General features: G+C 45.3%; 1 protein-coding gene across 1 annotated transcript in view; it reads left to right on the top strand.

The window, feature by feature from the left end:
- The first annotated feature begins 16287 nt into the window (after positions 1-16287).
- Positions 16288-23094, top strand: part of SLC5A1 (solute carrier family 5 member 1) — a 28789-nt gene continuing 21982 nt past the window's right edge. Inside the window, exons 1-2 of the mRNA XM_009571318.2 lie at positions 16288-16442; positions 18494-18565. Coding sequence (XP_009569613.2) covers positions 16356-16442; positions 18494-18565 — 159 coding nt within the window. The 5' untranslated portion in view covers positions 16288-16355. The remainder of the gene's footprint in view (positions 16443-18493; positions 18566-23094) is intronic.

The following is a 23094-nucleotide window of genomic DNA, read 5'->3' on the forward strand; positions in this document are numbered from 1 at the left end:
CATGAAGGCTTGACACGCTTCAGGCCTTCAGGAACTGCCTTCATAGAATATAGCAGCTTCAGAATTTTATGTTACTGTTAAACTTCTTGAAATGCCTGTGCTTGATAAGGTGCGGTGCTGTCTGGGTGTTTCACTTAATTACTCAGTAACCCCTCCGGGTGCTCTTTGCCTTAAGGCAGGGGTTGGGCTGCTGTTCGTAGCCCAAAGAGGGACTTGGGGCGTCAGGTTTTTTAAATTACAAGAATGGTACAAGTACAGACGTGAGGTTTGTCCTGGCGGTGGTTCTGATGCTCAGGAAGAGTAGCTCCAGGTACCTCGCATTGGGGATGTACTGTGGTTTGTAATCAGAGCAATCCTGGTGGGCTTTTTGTGTTTCTCTGAGAATAACCAGCTCGATATTCATAGAATCATAGAATCGTAGAATAGTTTGGGTTGGAAAGGACCTTAAAGATCATCTAGTTCCAACCCTCCTGTCATGGCCAGATATTGAGCATGTGGGGAAGTGAAGCTGTGAACGGCAGGAACAATACAGCCCAAATTCAGAATTTATAATGGGTGTGGACAAACAAATCCCTCTTTACCTTACCGGCCAGCAGCAGCTTCCTTGGAGCAGCAGGAACAGAGCTGTCTGCACTTCCAGAAATCATGAGGACCCGGAGGCAGAAACATTGGCATTTATCATTTTTCTTGCAGCACTATTTGAAGCTGCCATTGGGAATCATTTAATGACAAGGATATTCTTAGAGTTAAACCCAAAATGTGGCCGGTCCCTCATATTCTATATGCAGATAAAGGCAGGAGAAGTGCTTTTCTTCAAATGCCCAGGCAGGAGCACATTCCAGGGCTGATGTACGTGCTTTCATCCTCAGAGGCCCTGGCTGTCAGTGTCTTTATGGTTCACATTCCATCTGAAGCCACCGTGTAACCGCACGTGCATGCCTGCCTGCAAAGGGCTTCAGGTTCTTTCTATCGCCTCTGAACTGCGATGGAGCTCTCCCTGGCACTAACAGATACAGCTGCTTCTGCTGCTTCAAACAGTTTTCGCAGAAGGTTAATAATAATTCAGTATTTTTTAATTATCAACAGGAATCTACACAAAGTGCCCTCAACTGCCCCTTGGGTGATGGTTGCAGTAACTTTGGGCAGTGCCATATCCCAGGGAAACAATGTGATGTTTTTATATGTCCTTCACCTTCTGGGATTGTAAACACAGAGGAGTTATGATGTGTTGGCAGACGATTCAGATTGTGAATTGGCATCAAATTTCCTAATGGATTTCCTAGCAGATGAAGAAAGTGAATGCAAGATTTTTGCATTGTGATTGTCTGTGCCCAGATTCACAAGAATTAGTGCCAAATTCTTCACTGGGTGAAGTAACAGGCAGAGGATGTTTCCAGGTGGTTTTCCCTTGTAAACCATGTTTATTCCATGTTAGCAGAGTGTGATGTGCCCTAACTCTGGAGCTAGCATTGGTTATTTCAAGGGCAGAAAGGTGTCTGTGTGTGTGCAAGGAGCAGGGAGTGGGTATGGCACTGGGCGGCGAAGTCATGTGCGAATCAACTTACTTTTTCCTTTCTGGAGAGAGGATTGCAGCTGGTTAACTTATGATGGGCTCACGCTTTCTACTTTGGTGTCACTGATGGAGAAGAGGGTGATCCTGTTCTGGAGGAGAAAGCTGCTCCGTGTTGGCTGCACTGTTAAACTGGAATAATTGTCCCTTTTCAGTGGCTGAGGGATGCAGTGACGGCAGCGTTCACTGGCGGAGCTGTGACTGATGTAGCAGGCTGAAAGCTTTAGAGAAGCCGCCTTCTCTACACTGTTGTGCTGCTCTGTTGTACAGTGTCAGCGTTGGGTCTGAGTGTCCTTCCGTTAGGACTTGGGGAGCAGCAGGCAGAGGCAATGCTGTTTTCACACTCCTGATGCTTTGGTTTCGCTCAGCTGAGGACTCCTGAGTACAGAGGTCTGCCCTGACGTAGTGTGGCTGAACAAAGGAGAAAAATTAAACACTGTTCTCTGTTTACACAAGCTGAACAGCTTTGCTTGCCTCTTTTCTTCCCTCTGCCATCTGCAACGGTTCGGTGCACACCTGATTTATTAATTTCAGTTCTGTTCAGTATGATTTGTAGAGATGTCTTTCATATTGATTGTTCCATTTTATATTTTGGTGCTGCTTCCACCTCGTTCTTTCCTCCCTATTAGGTCTCATTTCCGTGTCTTTAATAATGATTTCTCTACGTTTCTTCGTTCTGATGGAACAATGGATCTCTCTTTTTCTATGGAATTTCTATGTTTCCATTTCTTTAATCACAAGTTTAGTTTCCTGGGGAGGCAGGCAGTTCTCCCACGCTTTTCTTGCCAAATGTTTGCCTCCTTCCACGGAGGAACTGGAGTTCTCTCCGCCGGGACTGGTACACCGCAAAGAAGGTTTGAAACTATTGATGGAGTGGAAGGAGAAAGCAGTGGTTGCTCATATCCTGGAGCACAGAGCTCTGATACAGAAGCTTTTCGGAAGTAAGAAGTCACTTTTCCCAGTTTTTGTTACACTAGAAAGCTACGGAAAATTTTAGTAGGAAATCTGTAGCATGATTATTTCTTTTTATGAAGGGGAAACCTGGAAGCATATACAATGACAGCCTCAAAATGACATTATGGGATAGTTCAAAATGTTAGAAAGAACCATAATTTTCTCACAAACTCTTAGATAATGTTTTTCCTTTCAGATGTGTACACGGAGCTTTTATATTGGTTGTGAAACAGAATAGTAGAGGCGCTGATGAGTGGCACTTTAATGATCACTGTGGAGTTCTGTCATCAGGAGTTTGTTGTGCCTGTGCAGATCTGTCAGAATCTGGCTTAGCAGAATAGTTTCTGTACTTTCAGGTTTGTTTTCTGTGGGTGTGGGGTACCGTTTTGTGCTCTTGAGATTTCCCAAAGCATGTTGAGCTTCTGAAAAAGACTGTTTCCTGTAACAAGTTATTCTGTAGAAAAACATGAAACAAAATGAGCAGCTTCGTTTCCTCCAAGATTTCTTCAGGCCTTACTGGCCTGATTTAATTCCTGGAATAGCATCCTGCTTTTTTGGCTGTAGATTATTTAAGTGGATAACCAGGAAGTTAATGACATTATATAGGTGTAAAATAAGCAAGGACGGTCTCTGCTAGAACAAGGACTGATCTCCTCGCCCTGTGTAGTCTGAACCATGCAGGTACTGAAAGCAGGAGTCCGCTTTCTGATGATTTCATAAAGGCTGGGTAAGGTGCTCCCCTTTCCGCCAAATCACCGGGGAGGTCCTGACATTGCCAGAGGGTGGATCCACTCCTCCCGGTCTGTCAGCGGGGATCTCCGGCATGGCTCCGTAGCCAGCTCATATGCAAGCCTTATTGAAAAGCACATGACATGTTTGTTGCCGAGGAAACACAAGCCATTAAGCCCCAGAAACATAATTAATAAGAAACAAATATTAGCTATAACATCTACTTTCTCCATTAGTACCATGAAGCCTGCACGGAACAGCCTCGCCATCTGCTCGCTAATGGGAATAACATGACTGGAGAATGCAAAGGTGAACGAGGGATCGTGATTCACTGAGCTCCACGCATGGCCAGAGCAATGAGAGTGCAGGACACGATATGTTTTCTTCCCTTATGCTGATAACCCGCGGAGCACCTGTTTGTCCTGCTCCTGTTACTGTATGTTACGAACCACACTAAAGACAGGCTTTTACCACACAAAGAAGAACCAGGCCTACGTCTTCAAAGAGGTCTATTTGAAAATGAAAATAAAAATTAGGAGTGTGAAAAGGGAATGGAGAAGTATTTACTATTGGTTTAAATTTTAATAGCTTAGTAATTTTTAATTTGGCATCTTGGGGTTTAATAAGTGGATTCCATTATGACTACCGAACTCGCACTGAGCTTAACAGAAAATGTGCTCATAGGCAGCATTTGATTTTTGTGTTTTGGTCAATCGCCGTTCGCTTTTAAAATCAAGAAGCTGTTTGTAACTCTTCACCCTTTTCTTTCTAATAATTGTATTGGGTTCATTACTTTACTCATACTAATTCTGCAAAGAACCTGGCGACAGCCTGTGAAGAACCTTCTGCACCTGCACAGGCGCTCTGCACCAAATTGCCGCTGTGCTTGCATTCTGGGGAATATTTCTAATGAAGAATGTAGCAGAGACGTTAATCTGGCTGGTTTTGACTGATCTGAGTGGTTGCCACTCCTGAGTGCTGTCCCACAGACAGGCAGGGTGCAAGGCTGGCGCTGGTTATTGGTGATGCCTCGTGATCGCCTTTGTTCACCTTCGGGATCAAAGGGAAGTCAAAGTCATTGTGGCGCTTTATTCTCAGCTGTTCCACTGATTTCAAACTATCCTTTCCCTACTGAAGAGGAGAACTAATGTTGCTCTCTCAAAAAAAAAGTGCTGGTTTTGCTGTAATGGGGTAAGTCTGATGGAATACTGGCATATGTCACTTCAGGCTCCAAGTCACCTCACCACAGTTGGTGTAATCAATCTGTTGCAGTAGATTAGTTGCTCGGAGCAGTGGTGGCTGCCCCATCCCTGGAGGTGTTCAAGGCCAGGTTGGGTGGGGCTTGGAGCCCTCTGGTCCCATGGGAGGTGTTGCTGCCCATGGCAGGGGGTGGGACTGGATGGGCTTTGAGGTCCCTTCCAACCCAAATGGTTCCATGGTTCTGTTTGAGCCTTTTTTTTGGGCATCATGCCTGCAGATCCAAAGAGAGGTCTACATAAGAGCTGAACAAACAGTGATTAGGAGCTTTCAGACTTTGCCCCACCAGCCCTCTCGCAGTTTCAGTCAGCTCACGCACAGTTTCTGTTCAGAGAAGTCTCAATGAAACAGTGGCACTGAAGTATACTCTGCTTTCTCCAGGGCTTTATGGGACTTTGCCTGACAGCAGCCATGATCTGGCAGTCAGTGAGTAGTAGGAAATTAGTGTCTGACACCAGTGATGTTTTTAGTGTGATCACATGTGTCAAAACTCTGACATGTGAGCCTATGAGAGCATTGCTGTCAGAGCTGTGCGTAGCAAAGTGGCCTTTGAAGAACAGGAAAGTGCCAGAGATCTGCAGATAACATCATCTAGTTTGAAATGAGCCTCCGGAGACCATGGAGGGCAGGGCTCACTTCCAAGTTAGATCCTATTGCTCAGGGCCTTGTCCAGTCAGGTGTTGAAAACCTCCAAGAACAGAGATTTCTCAGTTTTTCTGAATGACTGTTTCAGGGCCCAAACACTTACAATGAACACTCCCCATATCTGTTCGTGATTTCTCCTGCTGCAACTCATGCCCGTTGCTTCTTGTCCTTTCACTGTGTTCCCCTGAGAAGCGTGGCTCTGTCTTCCATGTATCTGATGATGATAACTGAATTCTCTTCTTGCAGCTGAACAGACCCAGTCCCTCAGCCTCTCCTGACCTCATACTCTTCAGCGCTTGCTGTTTTAGTGACCCTTCGCTCTCGAGTTCAGTGCTGAAAGGCCCCAGACAGGCTGCAAGGCGCTGCCTCGTGCGTGTCAATCGGGGCTCAGTGCCGTCATCCTGCCAGCTGTGCTCTTGCTGGTGCAGCCTTGCACACGCTTAGACCCCACCATCGCAAAGGACATTGCCACTGCTTCCTCATGTTGAGTTTGTGTTCCACCAGTATCCTTCAGCTTTTTTCACGGAGTCATCCTGCCCCAGGAGCAGAACTTGCATTTGTCTGTGCTGAGTTCCACCAGGTTCTTGTTGGCCCACTCCTGTAGCTTCTTGAGGTCTCTCTGCATGCAGCCTTGACCTCCAGCATATGAACTGGTCTCTTGCTTTCAATATCAGCTGTTAGCTTGATGAAGGTGCATTCTGTCCTGTTGGCAAGGTCCAGGTCATGGATGAAGATATTAAACAGTATTGAACCTGATATAAGTTGTTCCCAGCATTCATTAGACTTTGAACCATTGACCTTTGAGCCTGATGGTGCAGCCACTTTGCAAGGTCCCTCATCCAGTCCATACCTTGCCGGTTTGCCACAATGATGCTGTGGAAGACCATACCAAAATCGCGCTCCTCCATGCCCACAGAAACAGTTATTTTACTGTAGAAGACAGTCAGGTTTATCAGACAAAATTTTCCCTTGATAAATCTGCAACAGCTGTTCCCAGTCACCTTTTTTTGTCCCTTGTGTGCCTGAAAGTGACTTCTTTTCAAGTAAGGAAAAGTCCTGTGTTTTACAGTGCGCTCCTCCCCAATTTCAGTAGCTGAAATTCACACTACAGACACAAATTGTTCAAAGGCTTAGAAAATTCCACCTTGGTATCCTAAAAAATATTCACTCCTCTCTTAAGGTTGGTCTGGGTTCAGGCTGGGTCCTGAGCAGCTCAGGACATGTGAATGCCATCTCAGAGCTCTGCATACCCAACCAAGCACAGGCACAGGGTTTGTGCTCGCTGGTAGCACAGTACACTAAAGGGTGTTGTCACCCAAGGGTGTGCTGGGGCCTGCTATCCATATGCTTTCTTCTATAAAATAATAATAAAAAAACCCCCAGGACACATTATATAATGTGGGAGTTTGTGGAGAAATTTATTCTTTGAGATTAGGTTCTTCCAGGTCCAGGGAAAACGCTGGGCTACTGAGAGAACACTCGTGCTTCATGAGTGCCTGGATGCTGTGCCATTTTGATCTGAAGTTCGGACACACTTTGCCAGGCTGGAGTGAAAAGCAGCCTGGAACTGCCTAGCAGCTGCCCTACAAGATGCTCTGCTTCCCTCAAGGGCAGCAGCAGAGGCGTGCAGGCTCCCTCTGCTGAGAACTGAAGTTCATCATTGACACATCCAGTGTAGGGTGGGCAGAAGGGCTGCAGTGGGTGGAAATGTCTGCGCTGCTGGACATTGGCTCAGATGCTGACCAGGCAGGCGAATCGAGCCTGAAGGGCTGCAAGCTGTCAGTCTAAACTGTGTTTCTGTTTGATAGGAGCATCCGGAGCACAGGATTGTTCTGTAGGTGTACAGAAACTGCCAATGGAGGTGGGATTTTGGAATGGGAGAGTCAACGTTTATGTTATTGGCTGGGGAGGCTGTGGAGAGGAGGGAGCTGGGCTCTTCTCCCAAGTGACAGGGGACAGGACAAGAGGGAATGGCCTCAAGCTCCACCAGGGGAGGCTCAGGTTGGATATCAGAAAAAAATCCTTCACAGAAAGAGTCATTGGGCACTGGAACAGCTGCCCAGGGAGGGGGTCGAGTCGCCTTCCCTGGAGGTGTTTAAGGAAAGGTTGGATGAGGTGCGGAGGGACATGGTTTAGGGAGTGTTAGGAATGGTTGGACTCGATGATCCAGTGGGTCCTTTCCAACCTGGTGATTCTGTGATTCTGGGAGACAATGCTTATTTGGCAAAGCAGCAGCCAGCATGGAGCAGGCACTGAGTGGGGAGAAGGGAAGCCTTGGAACCTGCGACTGCCATCGCTCTGCTTTCAGGCAGTTGGGACTTCAGTCCTGAGGTCATGGTCTGGGATGTGACACCAGCCAGGTGGGAATCTCTTTGCCTGCTCTTAGAGATGCACAAGTGCTCGTAGCAGGCTTCCTTGGAGTTAACTTTATTATTGTCACCTCTGACAATAACAGTTGCCCCCTCCTGTCCCCAGAATGTTGAACAAGTATGTCTTGATGGATTTTATTTGACAGTCCTTTGCTCATAAAGGTCACCTCTGCTTCTCCACAGTCTAAGGCACCCTATGTTCAGATCTACTGAAGCATGTGATCATGATGAAGAGAGTCTTACACGCTAAAGTGAGTCTCCTTCCCATTATTACCAGTTGTTCTGGACTCTCTGCTATTGCAGGTTGTTCGGGACTCCTACAGAATCATTAACAAGGAGTAAAATAATGGCCACTCTTAATAAGTTTGGAGTCCTTTGATTGTACAAACACAATTAGTATTCTTTACTCCTTGCGATCTCTGAGATGAAGGGTATCTTTTAAGTACTGTTTCAGTCAAGTGAGGTAATTTCTGATGAATGAACATGTAAAATGAGCTTTTTATGTGTTTTCCAGTTTGGAGACTCAGCTTTCTTAGAGAAAATCCTGTTACTGATTTGCAGGAAATCTCTCAGAATGTTTGTAAGTGGCACTGTGGTGTAAAAATGGATGTTTGTAGATATGGAAAGAATTCCAGCAAGTTACAAATGTAGTTTTCCAGCAAGCATGCCTGTTTATTCACACGCGTACTGTTTCTCCTGACAACCAAAGGGCCTAATCTGTGTAGCCTTCAAAATCTTTTTTTTTTATAAGTGTGTGGTGTGCTTACTCCCTAAAGTAGTCAGATCAAACTTTATCTGTGAGTGCAAATGGATATTCAAACTCTAATTGTCCCTCTGGGCTACATTTGAAGTGTCCTGGAATGCTAATCTCTCATTCTATCTGTGATCTGTGCATGATGTTCCCAAAACGTTTACACTTCTTTTGCATGAGCTTAAAGGGGGTCACAGACATCTGAGGAGTTAGAAGAGATTTTTGCTATTCTCTGACTGATCTCTAAGAGCAGATTGTGAGCTTGTGTTCCAGTGTTCTGTAGACCCTCTGGATGCCATCTGTTTGGATGGCAGTGGAAGCTCCATTCTTCTCTGGGGCGACTTTGGTGCTCAACCTGATCTACACAGGTAAGCTGTACAGTCCTCACCAGAGTTCCCAGTAAACAATGTCCTGATAATATGAAGCTTCTTAAATGACACAGAAAAATATGTTCCAAATTCCACACTCCCTTCATAAGCATCCTCCTGTCCTGCACTTCACAACTACCTCTGAATCACAGAAGTTCCACACCTGAAGTATTGTGAAAGTAAAGGGTAATTGCGGGCAAGCTCCCTTCCCTTACTGTAAGCGGGTGTAGAGAACTTGTCATCACTCTTTGACTTCCTTATCCCGTTGCCACCCAGTTCACATTAAAAATCTGTAGCGTAACCTGGGCTATCAAAAGCTTTATTCAATGGTCTTGATTTCTGCTGGATCACCACATATGGATTTTATGGACTGCATTTGTGGAGTGAGCTCGTGAGAAAAAAGCGTAGAAGTTGTTACCACAACCACCAGAGATAGAGTAAGTGTAGCTGCAGAGTAAACTGGGTTTATTTGCCACCTGTGCTGTGGGTCCACTGAGTTTATGGCTGTTAAACGGGCTGTCAGGAGCTAGCGAAGCCCTTCCAAGTTCTTTTATTTTGGCAATATTCTTTGGGGAACAGGTGGAGTTGATAGGTCTTGCTGCTGAAAGCGTTCTTTGTTAGGCTCTTACTGATTTTCCCCTCCTAATTGTGAGAAGTGTCCTTCTCTGGCTTTACCAAAGAAAAATGGACATACTGTATCCCCAAAATGGGACAGCTTTTATGGGGTTTTATTGAAGGAGTGGAGGGGAAGGGAAAAGCATTCGAGGAGGTTTTCTCCCCTCCTTTCCGTATTGGTGTAATTATCCTCTACATGGATGTGTTGGTGTTTCCTTTTAATGCTGTCAAAATGAGTAACTTTGTGTATGATACTGAATGCGACCCTGGATTTCAGCTACAGATTGTGCTCTGCATTGGAGGCATGAAAACATTTTCTCTAATGACTGTCTTGGTAGAAACATTAATTTTTTATCACATCTTGGAGGAAAAGCCTGGCACTATTGAAGAGAAGGAAGGGAGAGTATAACACTGATTTTTGTGGTTACATTACCCTGTTCCTAGGGTGGCTCTTTCAGGAATGCACAGAGAGCTCCAGGAGGTTTTCTCCCTGAAGAACATTTCTTCTGATGGAGAACATCATGAACTGAGATCCGCTGTGCTGCTCTGTAGCAGTTTGGGGAATACCTGCCCATCCAGTCAGGCAGGCTGGCTGGGGTTTCAAGCTGGCAGATAGCAGGAAAGATACAGCTTTTGAGGCCAGTGTATTCCTGAATATTTCCCTCCTTGTGCCCAGCAGTGCATTCTCAGGTGGGCATCAGCCCCTGTGCTCCCTTTAACGAATGCCAATAACACCGGGAATACTAATGCCTTCCTGACTGTTGCCCTGCTTTAAGCACTGTTTCACATTAAAAGAGCTCTCAGCACAGGTTTGAATGTGATGTCTGAAACATCAGCAGCCCGGGGGAATCAGCAGTGTCAAACTAGGGAGAGCGGATTTGGTTTAGAGAGAGCTGCAGGTGTTTTGAAGAGTTTCCTTAAGGTAAAGAGATGGTCGGGTTTAATTATCAGTTTGTCCTTCACGTTTACATCACAGCACGAGGAAACAAATTTCACGGCACCTGTAAAGATCAAGCAGGGGTTTTCTAATGTGGTGGTGTCATCAAACAGTCACCTGAAAATGTAAGCGACGGATTTGTGCCTCTGTCGGAGTCCCAGAAACCTCCACACCCTCGGTATGTCATCTTCTCATCATCCTCCTGCATGCGGTACACGGGAAAACCCCTCCACAAACACACGTGTTCTGAGTACTGTGAACATGTTCACCACAGGCTGACGCAGCACGGACCCCGTCCTAAAGCTACTGACCTATGCAGCCACAAACTGAAATTCCTTCAGACATGTTCGACTTCCGACAAAATATTCAAAGGCTGCATCGTGGGGGAGATGTAGGTGACGGATGTCTGTCATTAAATCAATTGTATACATCTTCACATCTGCTTTGGCAGTGCAAATGCGAATATAATTCCTGTACATCGAGGTTCAGGTGTAGGAATCACAAATCTGGCAGCACAGGGTGAGAAGACTTCACGCAGTGTTTGAGACAGAATGTATGTAGCTGCCTGAATTGGATTGTCTACCAGACCTGCTAGAAACCTCTTGACAGATGTAGCTTCAATAAGATATGAACAGTCATTGAAACTATGATTGAAATAAAAATGATTTGCTAGTGAAAATATGTATAGTGAAGCACTGATCTATGTCAAAGCTTTGAATATGAGTGAGCAATAAATCTGTGGCAGCTACTGAGCTATTTGGCTTTGCTGACCTTGGCCATGAGCTTCTCGTGCCATTCTGCATTACAGTTTGATTAACGTTTTAAGTTCTGATTTCCACAGGACTTAGAAATTGAGGGATAGGTCTTTAAAAGGAAGGGCATGGTTGCTTTGGAATTGTTTTATTTCTTAGCTCTAGCAGTTGATGCAGTGTTCCCTTCACGTTGTCCTGGCAGTTCAGTTGGAGGTACAGACTCTTGAGATCTGACACACAGTTATGACAATTCATGTGATGATGGCAGTTTACGAAGCTTTCAAGTTCTGTCTCTGTCTTGCGCAACAATTTCTAAAGTAAAGGAACACCACTAGCTGGTATCCTGTGTTCCCTTTGTTGAGCACACGCAGCTCATGGTTGGGCTCCCCTTCCTCCAGATTGCGCGAGCTCACAGGCTTGAGATAGCAGGCTAGGCTGGGGTTTCTCCTGGAAACAGGTGTGGGCTGCTGCCTTACTGTCAGCAGGAGAAGTTCTGGAATAACTTCAGTAGGCAGCATTAAGTTCGTTAAAAAGATTGGATCTACAGAAGATGTAATTTTTAGGGTTGAGATTTTCTGATCTGCCAGGTCAGTAAGATCTCCCATTAGAAGGGGTCTCCATTCTGTACCAAAATAATGCTTGTGCCCTTTGTTCTGTTCTAGACTCTGTCAGAACTGTCTAACTAAAAGACACCTCTGCACAGATGTAGTTGGTAATATATCAATATTTTTCATTTTCAGATAACATTGGCGTGTTATTTACACTCTTCATGTCCATTATTTCCATTTTCCTCTTTCGGCTGTAATCTGTGCAGAATATTTTTCATTGCTGGTTGGGTTTGTTTGTTTGTTAGGTTTTCCTTCCCCTAATAGGGAAGTGTTTCCAGGTAATTCTTTTCACTTTCATCCTGACAAGGGATTCCCTTGTCTCACCATTACCAATCAATTTATTGCTCCAATAGCAGAAGTGTTCATGCTAAATGTGAATACAAACTCTTTCAGCCTGGATTCCTTAAAGAATGTTGCCTTGGATTCTCTCCAGCATTGTTTTCTCTTCTTAGTGGTTTTCTACAGGCTTCATGTTGTGTTTTGTACAGCGTTGTTCAGATAATTTAATTTAATTTAATTTTCCAACAAACGCTGTGCAAACAAAAGGCTGAACTGAGAGCCCTGGGACCCTGGAGGGCAAAAGGGACAGGTAGATGAGGCTGTTACAGTGGTAGCTTACCATCTTTTCCCTCTTCCACTTAGATTTCTTTAATTAAATTAACCTGTCCAATGCAATTAATAATAATAACAACAACAACAACAACAATAATAATAATAATAGTTTTGTTGCTGCTTATTGCTGTAGGGCAATGAAAATACACGACAAGGGCCGTTGTTCAGCAGAGATTACTTTTATTGTAAGTGAAACAGAGTGTGGGCAGCTCGGGCTCTCATGAGGCTGCCTGGAGATCTGGGGAATTATCTCCATGGAGGGAGCATCAACAGCTCAACTCCTGTTCTTTCCTCTCCAGTCTTAATCAACCAAAAGTACATTGTTACTTATTTGCTGCCTTACCCTATCTTGTAGGAAGAGCAGGGTCCTTGGACTGCCATTACGGCACTGGCAGCGCTCGGATCCTGCACTGCTGGGCACACAGTGATCGCACGCAGGTGACTCAATCAGTCGCTGAGGAGTTGGGTGTATTTACTGGCTTCAGTTCTGTTGGTCCGTCTGCGCATAAACCTGGTTTTATGTCCTCTGACGTTTCTCCTCTGTAGAGTCAGTAATTAGAAAATTAGTCTAGAAATAGCGTTCACTTATTGGTGTTATCTTCGTGTCTGTTGATAAATGCCTGGGGGTTTCGTGATTCTTGATCTGATCCTTTAAGTGAATAGAATGACCTTGCTTGCTTTCCGATAACATTTAGGAAAGCACCTGTTTTTCTACTGACTTTTCCCCCTCGTACCTGCTCGACTTTGGATCTTTTCAGTAATTCCTCTTCCGGGATTCCCGTTTTTACTGTCCAACAGTTTTGTCATCCTTCTGTGACTAATTCTTCCAATTAGAGCTGAGTTTTGCTCCTGTAGGTGAGACTGCACAAAGAGCAAATAAAAAAATGAGGTGCTGAACAATCCTTGCGTCTCCTACTGCAACGGCTGTGCTTTGTCTTAGGGCCATCTTCAGAAAACTCTGCCAAGTGTCTTGGGTTGCTATTTGTCCACTTCCAAATCTGGTCTCTTTTCTCACCAAGTTCACACTACATGGCTAGGCAACCAGCAAAGGAGGGGGGAGATGTTACTAACTTGGCATATAGCCTTCTGCGAATAAAATAACCACCAGGTTTTGTCTACTTTTGTCTTTTATTAATTGTACAGAGGATCCAGTGTAGAAATTAGCATTTCTGAAGAGCATCTCAAAGAGAAATCTGCTTGCTTTATAAAGAAATCTGGAGGAATGTCAGAGAAAAGATTAGAGGAGTTCCTCTATGGGGGATAGTTTGCATACTAATGCATCTTTTTCTTTGTAGATTGTTTGGTTTACGATTTGGTTTATCATTTACCATCTTCAGGAGGAAGGCTCACACACAAGTTTTTAAAGGGACAGGCTAAGAGGCAGCAAGGGCTGGAATTCTCAAATATTCTGTGCTTCAGCCCAATGTTCTAATGACATCGCAGTGACTGCAGCTTCTACACAGCTGTTGTTCCTGCCCTGTGCCCTGTGAGACAGAGGTGCTGCTGTCAGCCCTTGCAGTTTTACAGTCGGGTACGCAAATCCCTGACGTGATTCTGCTTGCTATCCATCAGTTATCGGGTGTGTGATTCTGAACAGGTTACCACATGATTCCGTAGCCCTTTATGCTCTTGTCCATTGTCTGTTTTGTCTGCTCAGGTACGGACAGGCAGTGATGATAAGCTAAATGTCACCAGACTCAATCCAGAGGGGAGCAATAGCTACAGACAGGGATCACAGTCACCATATTATGCTACTTAGACTAATTATTTTTTCTCCTTCCCATTAAAGTCTCTCTTACTTCACCGAGTTGGCCTGGATCACAGGAAAGAGTAGAGAAATTTCCTCTATATATCAAGTGATTTGTCTTTTCCTCTACTATTGGAGCCCTGTATCTGCTGGACTGGACACTTCAGGATGACCAGAGCACCCACCGAAGCATATTGCTGGCTGAACGTGAGAAAACGATATAATAATAATCTTTATTATTGCCTCCTGATGTTCAGTTCCCTTTTCACAGCAAGAGGTTTACTCATGCTTATCTTCAAAAGCTTTAATACAAAGGTAGGTTCAGCCTTTTTCAACTTGAAAAGCCTGGCTGACCTTACTAAGACAATGTATATGCGTTCACCTAATGAAGTGATTAATTTAGAACACCACAGTCTGCTGAGTAGAACGCACCTGCTTCAGGTTTCCCTTTGGATTGCAGATATGGAGATGTGGTGATTAGATGTTATGATTGAGAGCCCCAACACAACTGCCTGCCCTGGTTGACAGCCCCGCAGAGAATGTTTGGTTTGACCTGGAGGGAAAACAGAATTAAGCTTGTTTCCACTGTACATAAAGATAGGAATCACATGATTATTATTTTGTAGATGCTGATTCTCCGTTACTGTTTCAAAACTTGGAGTCTTCTGGATGTCGCCACACCAGGCGATGTGGAGAGGAGGCTGTGATGTTTCTTAGCCTCTCAGCTCTATTTTTTGCCACTGTTTGATGAGAGCACAACAGACATTATCCCATCTAACGTAGTGTTGTTTTTTTTTTGCTTTCCCTCTGTAGACGGACACAGAAATGGAATTAATGAACTAACTTTTTTTGTTAGTTGCAAGGACTGACAGGAATCCATGTCAATCTTTGTAAAGAAGTGCCATCTACAGCCTATCTTAGGCAAACCATTCCCTGATAATTAAGGTTAGTAAACAAGTCTCTTATTTTCCCCTGAAATACACAGCGGAGACAGTTGCTGCTAATGGGAATTTTGGATGCTCAGCAGCTTCCAGGGTTAATTTTTTCTCTGTTGGATTTAAAGCTAACATTTCACAGCCCTGTAGGACAAATTGCGGAATGTGTTTTGGGAGAGATGCCTCAGCTCTCAGAGGACAAGATGGTTTTAGACGACTGTAGGTGCTCAAAGAGTAGTGAGATTTCTACTTTATCTTTCAGGTAATCTCATGTTCTTATACTTCTTAGACTTTGATGCTTTTTATTAGCCAAAATCACCAAGAGGTAGTTTACCTAAGAAGATTCATTGCCAATGAACAGAGTGCCAGAGCTCAATTTCAGTTCCAAGGAAAGAACTGCTGCGAGATCAGTCAAACCCGCTGTGCCCTCCGTGTGCTGTACTGCGTGTTCTGCTCAGGGTAACCGCAGGGTAATATTCTACACCCCAAAGGCAGCCTAGTCAGCTGTAAATAAATAACGATTCCCTAGTATCACGCAGAGAATAGGGCTTTCAGGTGTCCTCAGAGCCCAGAATCACGCCTGGCACCTGTGTCTCTTGTTCGAGTTCTCCTGGATTATTCTGACCTCTTCCACCTTAAACAGAGGATCACGGGCATTGTTTGGGGGAGCTGCCTTATTAAGGGCTGTGAAGATCTGTCTATAACCAATGTGTTCCACATTTCTATGAGCACTTATTTCTCTTAGCTTGATTCTGAGGTAAGAGGAGCAAATAAAGGGAGAGCAAACCCAAGCTTTGATGAACTTTGAACTTACTTGAATGTGAAGCTGATTAGGTACAGTAGAGACAACCAACACCACAGCCCAAACACCCTGAATTTCAGCACAGTAAGATCCTGGATCCAAGTGTAGTGGTTCAAACGCATCTTTACCTGTATCCATGTGAGAGGTGTGAGCAGCCGCAGGCTGCCTCTGTCTCAGGAGTACAGGGCTGTTTCCCGTTGAGTAACACTGCTGGGCTGAGAGATGACACAGGGTGTCCCCACTCCTGGACCCCTGGGATTTCCCCGGGAGTCAGGTCACTCCTCCTCACAGATAAATGTTTGCCATCATCATCTAAAAGAATTACATCTTCCATGACTAGATATACAGGTACAACCACTTAAAAAACCCACAAAGCTATTCACTCACGGGGAGGTAAATATGTGGGTTTATTGCAGCCAAGCCACTCCTTTCCAGGCTCATTCCTTCTCAGACATCTGCTCGTGGATGTTAAAACCCCGAGCACCTTTGGCAGGGGCTGAGCTCTGAAACCGCTGGCACCTGTAGCAATATTTGGGAAGGCATTGCTGTCCGAGGCAAAGCAGCAGCTTGTGTCCCACGGGAGACAAGTGAATCTGAAGTTATGTATTATATAAGAGACAGGAGATGACAGCAGTTTATCATTAACCTGAACTCTGAAAGGAGCATATAAGGAGAGAAAGAAGAAAGCCAGAGAAGAAGCCAGGATGGAATCCAACATCAGGATCAACAATCCTGCGGACATCTCTGTTATTGTCATCTATTTTTTGTTAGTCCTGGCAGTGGGACTATGGGTAGGTTGGGATTTTATTTTATTTTATTTTATTTTATTTTATTTTATTTTATTTATTATTTTATTTTATTTTTTTACGTAATGAGATATTTTATAGAGTACTGGTAAGATGGCTCAGTAAATGAAAATGTAGAATTGTATAAAGATTATGGTGTGTAACTGAGAGAGTTCATAGTGTGTGGTGGGGAAAATGTGGGCATTTACTGGAGAGGGGCTGGTGACTCAGGGTGGCACCATTTAGGTGTGAATGGAAGTGGTGGAGAAGGAGCCGAGATAGCTGATCCTGGAGGATGAGGCCACCTGGGGTCCCTGCTAGGAAGCAGCAGGAGCAGCAGAGTTTGGCACCATGGAGCAGGAGGCTGCAGGGAGGGCGGGTGGTGGGATGTGATGGGGAAACATCGAGAAGAGGGAGTTGTAGGGATGGGAACAGAGGTGAAGCCGATGTGTGGGGGAGAGTATAAAGGTGCCACAGTAAAGCTGCCACCGTGTGACAGACCAGAGCTGCAGGTCTCTGTCAGAGATGGGTCAAGGCTGCTGCTGCCATTTGTGGGCAGTGTTATCGTGGCTTGTCCTGCCAGCAGGACTGTGACTACAGTGAGCAGCGCAGGGCGAGCGGTGGGCGAGGACCAGTGGCAGCAGTGGCACCTGATTGCAATGATTTGCTGTCACTGGGCTAAGCCAAGCGGCAACGCTGAACATGCTGAGGACTGCGAGGGAAAACGTGGTCCAAAATCAGAAACCAAAGCCCAGTGCTGGCCCTCAGTGCAACCGCAGCTCTGGAGCGTTTGAAGATAAGAGGCCAATGCTGTTAGCTGCAGAGCTGTAAACTCTGGAATGTCACTCAGTTTGGGTTTCCTCAGGGCAAGCTCTCTGGTCACCCAAACCCCATCCGTCAGCCACGGGGAGCAGGCATTGTCCTCGGCACTCCTGCGCTTCCAGGAGCATCCCAGGGCACAGCGCAGAGGAGTCAGCTGCAGGACAAACCCTTTTCTAGTGGTCTGGCAGTGTTCTGGAGAGCACCAAAACTGTGGGGTGGACGGAAAATGGATACAGGCTTCTCTTTACCTCTTTGTCATGGTAGCAGATGCCAAAAGCACAGTGAAAAATCTGCAGCCCCCAGCACACTCGACCCTCTTGCTGTCCTGCGGGAGGAGCTGGGTCCTTGCCATGGAGGTCTGGCTGCTGCTGCGGTCAAGTGTTGCTTGGCAGGTCTGTGACAAAGCCGGGCTGATCCAAGGCTTGTCAGGCAGGTGTGTGCCAACTGATTCCTGGAACTGTTTATTTGCAACAACAATGTCCCCTTTATTGGACAAACACTTAGCTGCTGTGTGTAGTTACATGTAAATTGATTTTACTTCCTTCCTTCCTTCTGCATGGGAAGAAAAGATCTGGCTGGTTTTCCCAAGTGTTCTTTATTTGCCTGTTCAAAGTCCATCAGAGGAAACAATGGGAATCTGATATTTGGATGAGGATCATTAACAAAAATTAGCAGCAGCTTCCCTCTAAAGCCCATCATCCCTTGACAAATACAAAACAGGTGTGTGAAGAGGAGATTTTTAGCTTGGAGTTTCTTTTTCAAAAACTCTATGGAGTTTTTGAACTCCATAGAGAAGCAGCTACGACACTGATATCACAACAGGACAACAGATTTGTGTAGATATCTGCTAGGGCTGGGTAGTGTTGAGTAAGAAAGCTGCATGCTCTCTCACTGAACTTGCAGCGTATTGTCTTTTTTGATGCCTGACACCAAAGGCACTGCACCCATGAGGGAATGTTCATATGAGCTTTTGTTGGAGGGATCAGGTTTTTGGTTAAATTAAATTCTGATTTAATGTATTGGTCTGTAACAAAAGGTGATGCAAAGAATCTTGACTGGTTAATGGAGACCTTAGATACAAGAAGGTATATCAAAAGCGTGTTGGTTTTGGCCACTCTCTTTGTTTCTTCCACTCTACCCTCCACATATATTTTATCCCTCCATCCTAGCTGTCTGTTCTTATGTCTGTTATACTTAAAACATGATTCAGGTTTGCTTGCTCTTTTTTTTTCCAGGCTATGTACTCGACCAACCGAGGGACAGTAGGTGGCTTCTTCCTGGCTGGCCGAAGCATGGTGTGGTGGCCGGTGAGTGCTGTACAGGGTGTGTGTATAGAACATATATCTCTGAATGTGCCTCTGCTTCCATGTGACTGTGTGTAGTCCTTAAAAACTGAGTATCTCCACAATACTGGCAGTGTCGCATAGACGCACTTCAAACTCTTCCTCTCGCCACGGTGATACAGGGAAAAAAACTGCACCACAAAAGCCACCTGAAAGAGTCGGGGAAGTTATCAGTGCTGAGCTCTGAGCTGCCTTGGTTGTGTGATCAGCTTGTTTGAATCTAGATACATCGGTAATGCCAGTATAGAGAAATCCAGAGCTTTGTCTTGCAGCTCACTTTAAAACTTTTAAGTATTTTGAATTTATGACTTTCACTGCACTCACAGAAGCTGTTTCTTTTTGAGGTTCTCACAGAGAAAACTCAACGTACTGACATTTTTCCTTGTAGTGCTCTGTTGTTTCCACTTTCGGTAACAAGCTCTGGTTTGTGCAAGGAGAAAACCCTGGTGATGTTAGGATAATTTGTTGGTAAAAAATATAGTTTGGATTTATTTAAAAACGGCATGTGCCCTATTGTTTGTCTTCTGTGGATCTGTATTCTCGTCTAAGATGGAGAAAAGGAGTCAGACACAAAACATGTTCAGAGCCATCCATGAGGCAGAAATGACATCAGAAACAATTACCTGTTTCTCCTGGACTGCACAGTCTGCTTAGCGTGGCTTCCTGGAGAGGCAGGGTACTTAGACAACCTGCTTTTTCTGTATTACTTGTGTTTCACATGTGCTCAAATGGAAATCCTCAGCCCTCCTGATCTTGCCTTCAGCCTCCAGAAAGGGTTGTGTGTTTTATTTAGACTTTTGATTCAGTATTTCACCACACAGATCCAGTTACAGGGTCAGGGAGAGTGAAAGTAAATATTTGTTGTCTAAAAATTGAGGAATATTCTGTAAGTAGGCTGCGGAAATCCTTGCCCATCTGCCACGATCATCTCTCGCTCCTGCGCAGACTCTGCGAGCTCGGCAGGAAGTGCCAGTCTTCAGTGGGGTCTAAGATCACCCCTTCGATCCTTCCCTTTGGAATGCCAGGGGTGTCTTTCTGCACCATAAACACAACCCCTTCTTGCTATTCTTCCTGATATCACCCAAAATAAACAAACTGCAAGCACTCAAGCCACAAACTAAATACCGTGTCAGCAGCCCCACTTCGGAAAGTTTGCCTTGGATAAAAAGAGACTCCAAAACACCGATTCCACAGGTTAGCAGGCAGACAGGCCATCCATCGCCCAGCGCAAACTGGGCTGGAGAGGTTAGGAAGCCAATGAATGTATAGGAAGGGCAGTCACAGATGCGATCTCAGTCCCGCAATAGCTAGTGCTGTGTGTATTTTCTTCTTCTGTGTTTTGGCTTCTCTTTTGTGCCGGGCCAGGACTGCCCCAGCACGGCTCTGGAATGCCCAGCGGCATTTCCTCAGGCTGGAGATGAGAGGCAGCGTGGACGAAGTTGTTTTGAAAATGGACGGATATCTTCCCCATGATTTCCAGACAATGAGCCTTGCCACGTAATTGCTTTCTAGAACAGAGAAAATAGAAAAAAAATCCTTCCACAAACTTGTTATAAACCTAATTTGCTTAAACTAATTGTATTTTTCAGTGGCTGTGCTATGTTCTGTGCCATAAGTGGCCCTGCAGGGAAGGAGGCTGGTAAGCAGTGTGTAAGGACCTCTTGGTGAGAAGCTTGGGAAAGGCATTCTGTTCACTTATGCGATAGAATAGCTGTGGGTGCCCGGGCTAGGGGAGCTCTGGCAACCCAGGGCTGGAGGCTGGTCCTGCTTTTATATGGATTTTATATGTCTGTCCATCACTACCTGATTGTGATTCAATTTCTTAATGAATAAAGTAGGAGAAAGACAGTTATTCTGGGTCAAACCTGTCCAGCTTTGGCTCCAGTTGTTGGCTCCAGCTGAATCCATGCAGGTTGCTTAGTACTTTGCAGTTGGTCTTTGTGGGCTGTTCTACTGAGGTAACAGGTCCCTTCTGTGTCAGTTCACCGAAATCACTGCTCTTGTGCATCTTTTGTCAGATGAGAGAGTTGGATTCAGCCAAACTCTTGGCACCATTGTCAGAAGCGCAGCCTCTCTTCCCGGGGAGCAGTCGGCTTTGGTAGCAGCTGCTTGCACAGGATTTACAGGGTTCCATGCACAACTGAAGAAAACAGCTTCAGGTTTGAAGCTTTCCTCCTTTTCAGTTTTGTTCTTCAGATTCCATAGTGTGGCAGACAGGGCTGTCTGCACAAAATTATGGGTTACCTTCCACACCTCTGTTCCTGAGGCAGAAATGCTACTGGGACAAGAGTACCTGCTGGGATTCTGCAGCCCAGCTCTAGTTAGAAAGGGTCACTGGGGGATGAGTGGGATGCGTGCCGAGTCAGGGACACGCTGCACGTCAGACAGAAATGTAACTCAGCTCGTTTGTTGTCAATTGTGTGCTGACCTTTGTGAAACAGGCAAGAATTAAGGGAAAAAACCCCAGGTTTTTGCTTCAGTTTGGCATGGTTTGTTCTCACGGCCATCAGACCTGACCACTGGCACAGTCTCTCCGACCTCTGCATCCAGCTGAGTTCACATATTCTCAGAGTTCTCCCCACTCGCTGAATCTGCCGTGGCTGAGAGGGGCCGGGAGAGACAACTCTGGTATGAATGAGACTTGCATTTCCTTTTCTTTGGTTAAGTGGAATAAGAAAATAATTTATTTGGTCAAGTTCCATGCAAAAAAACAGTGTGAATCAATAGTTCTTGGAGTAAAAAGGATAATAAACTAATCAAAGCAAAGCTCTGGTAGGATAGGAAAAGTGCAGTGAAACCATCAGAATTTTCCAGCCAGCCAGGAGGTGTTGTTTCTGTCTCAGAAGACAAAAGTGGAAAGGTATCAGACCATCCTGCTTGTGCCTGTGCTATGGTAAGAGCTTTTGGGCTTGTCCCAAGGCAGAGACACATTTGATGTGTGCTGTATATCCATCTCTCTTGCTTTAGTGGACTGGGACCTGTATAAACGTGGTTTCATTTGGCAATAATGCAATAGGTAGAATTTACAGAGTAATTTGGAAAGCAGGATAGAAAGCTGCACTTCTTTCTTTGCATCTCAGAGCCTCAAAAGGGGGACAGTGATGTTTCATTGTGAGCAAGGGGGCTGAGTTTTCCAAAGTGAGTAGGGAATGTTCCCCAAAAGCTCCGGTAGGAAAAATGCTCTTCTTCCATCAAGAAAAGGCAACCATTGCAGGGAAAAGTTGTGAGTTAAAGAAAAGCATGGACATTGTCAAGGAGCAGTTCTCAAAAAAGGGAATGAGAAACTTGTCCAGGGAAGAGGGGTCTTAGAAGGAGCTTCTGCAAGTGACCCTTGGGAGAAGCAATATCCAGGGAAGGCTCACGTCACACTGATGTGAGGGAGGCTCTGCTGTTCCCTGCAAAAGGGCTAAAGGCCACAGGCAAGTTGTGCTTGCGATTGGGGAAAAGGGTTTGGTGCTGAGCTAACACTTTCGAACAGGAAAGCGGACACTGGGGCACAGGATATGTTAGCAGGTCTTGGGAGGGAGAAGTGCCACAGCCTGTGAAGCCTGCCCGCCGTGGCTGCAGTGGTCACTGATTTGCAGAGTACGCTGTATGGGGTTTGGAACAGTGAGCGCCAGGGTGGCAGTGCATCCTCAAGTTAATGAAAGGAGCGAGGTGAAACGGTCAATGAATAACATGGCAAAACCCTAATGATCATCACCTGCCTGCAGCGTGGTGTTACTTTTCCTGAACAGAGCACTCTTGTTAAAACCTGACCTCTTAAAATAATTTAAAAGAGTTAATGTTCCACGTTGGACTCAGGTTAGTTCAGTGTTTTGTCCTCTCTTTCCCTCTTAACAGCTTTTGTTCCTTTCAATCAACATTCTTCTTTACCTTTCCTCCTGGATCTGACCTAAAATCGATTCCCTATCATGTTCACTGGGAGCAGTTAACACTTCTTTCCCTCGGCCGTTGTCCAGTTTCAGCCCAGTGCTCTTCAGGTCATGCGTGGGTCCACATCTACCACGTCTACCAATGGCAAATTAAGCATTCCAGAAATCAGCCTTTCCAGTACAAAAATACCACAGCAGTGAATTCTTTAGCAGGACAGCTGGGGCCAGAGCCCATCTGCCTTCTCCCCTCATCCTTAAAGCACTGCTGCGGCAGAGTGGATATTTCTCCTTCCCCTCCAGCAGCTCCACCCCTTCCACAGCTATCGGGGTGCAGGTGTACTTGATGAGCTCTCCTCTTGCTCTAACCACGCTGCAGTTTGAAGGGTAGCAGGCATTTTCCCAGCTACGAGGCCATGTTCTACCTTTCCATGCATACATAACTCTAGGAAACCTTTTCTATATTGCATCCATTATCAGCACGTGTTGGTCTTGCAGTGCTGCTGCTCTGGTTGCTCCTTAATTCAGGGAAGAACATTTAGGAAATGAGTGCACACGCATTGTTTTGTCCGTGTGCTGGTTTGGTGTTTTTCTTACAATGCAATTGCAGCCTGTGTAGAG

The sequence above is a fragment of the Cuculus canorus genome, chromosome 17, assembly GCF_017976375.1.
Source record: "Cuculus canorus isolate bCucCan1 chromosome 17, bCucCan1.pri, whole genome shotgun sequence".
Taxonomy (NCBI): Eukaryota; Metazoa; Chordata; class Aves; order Cuculiformes; family Cuculidae; genus Cuculus; species Cuculus canorus.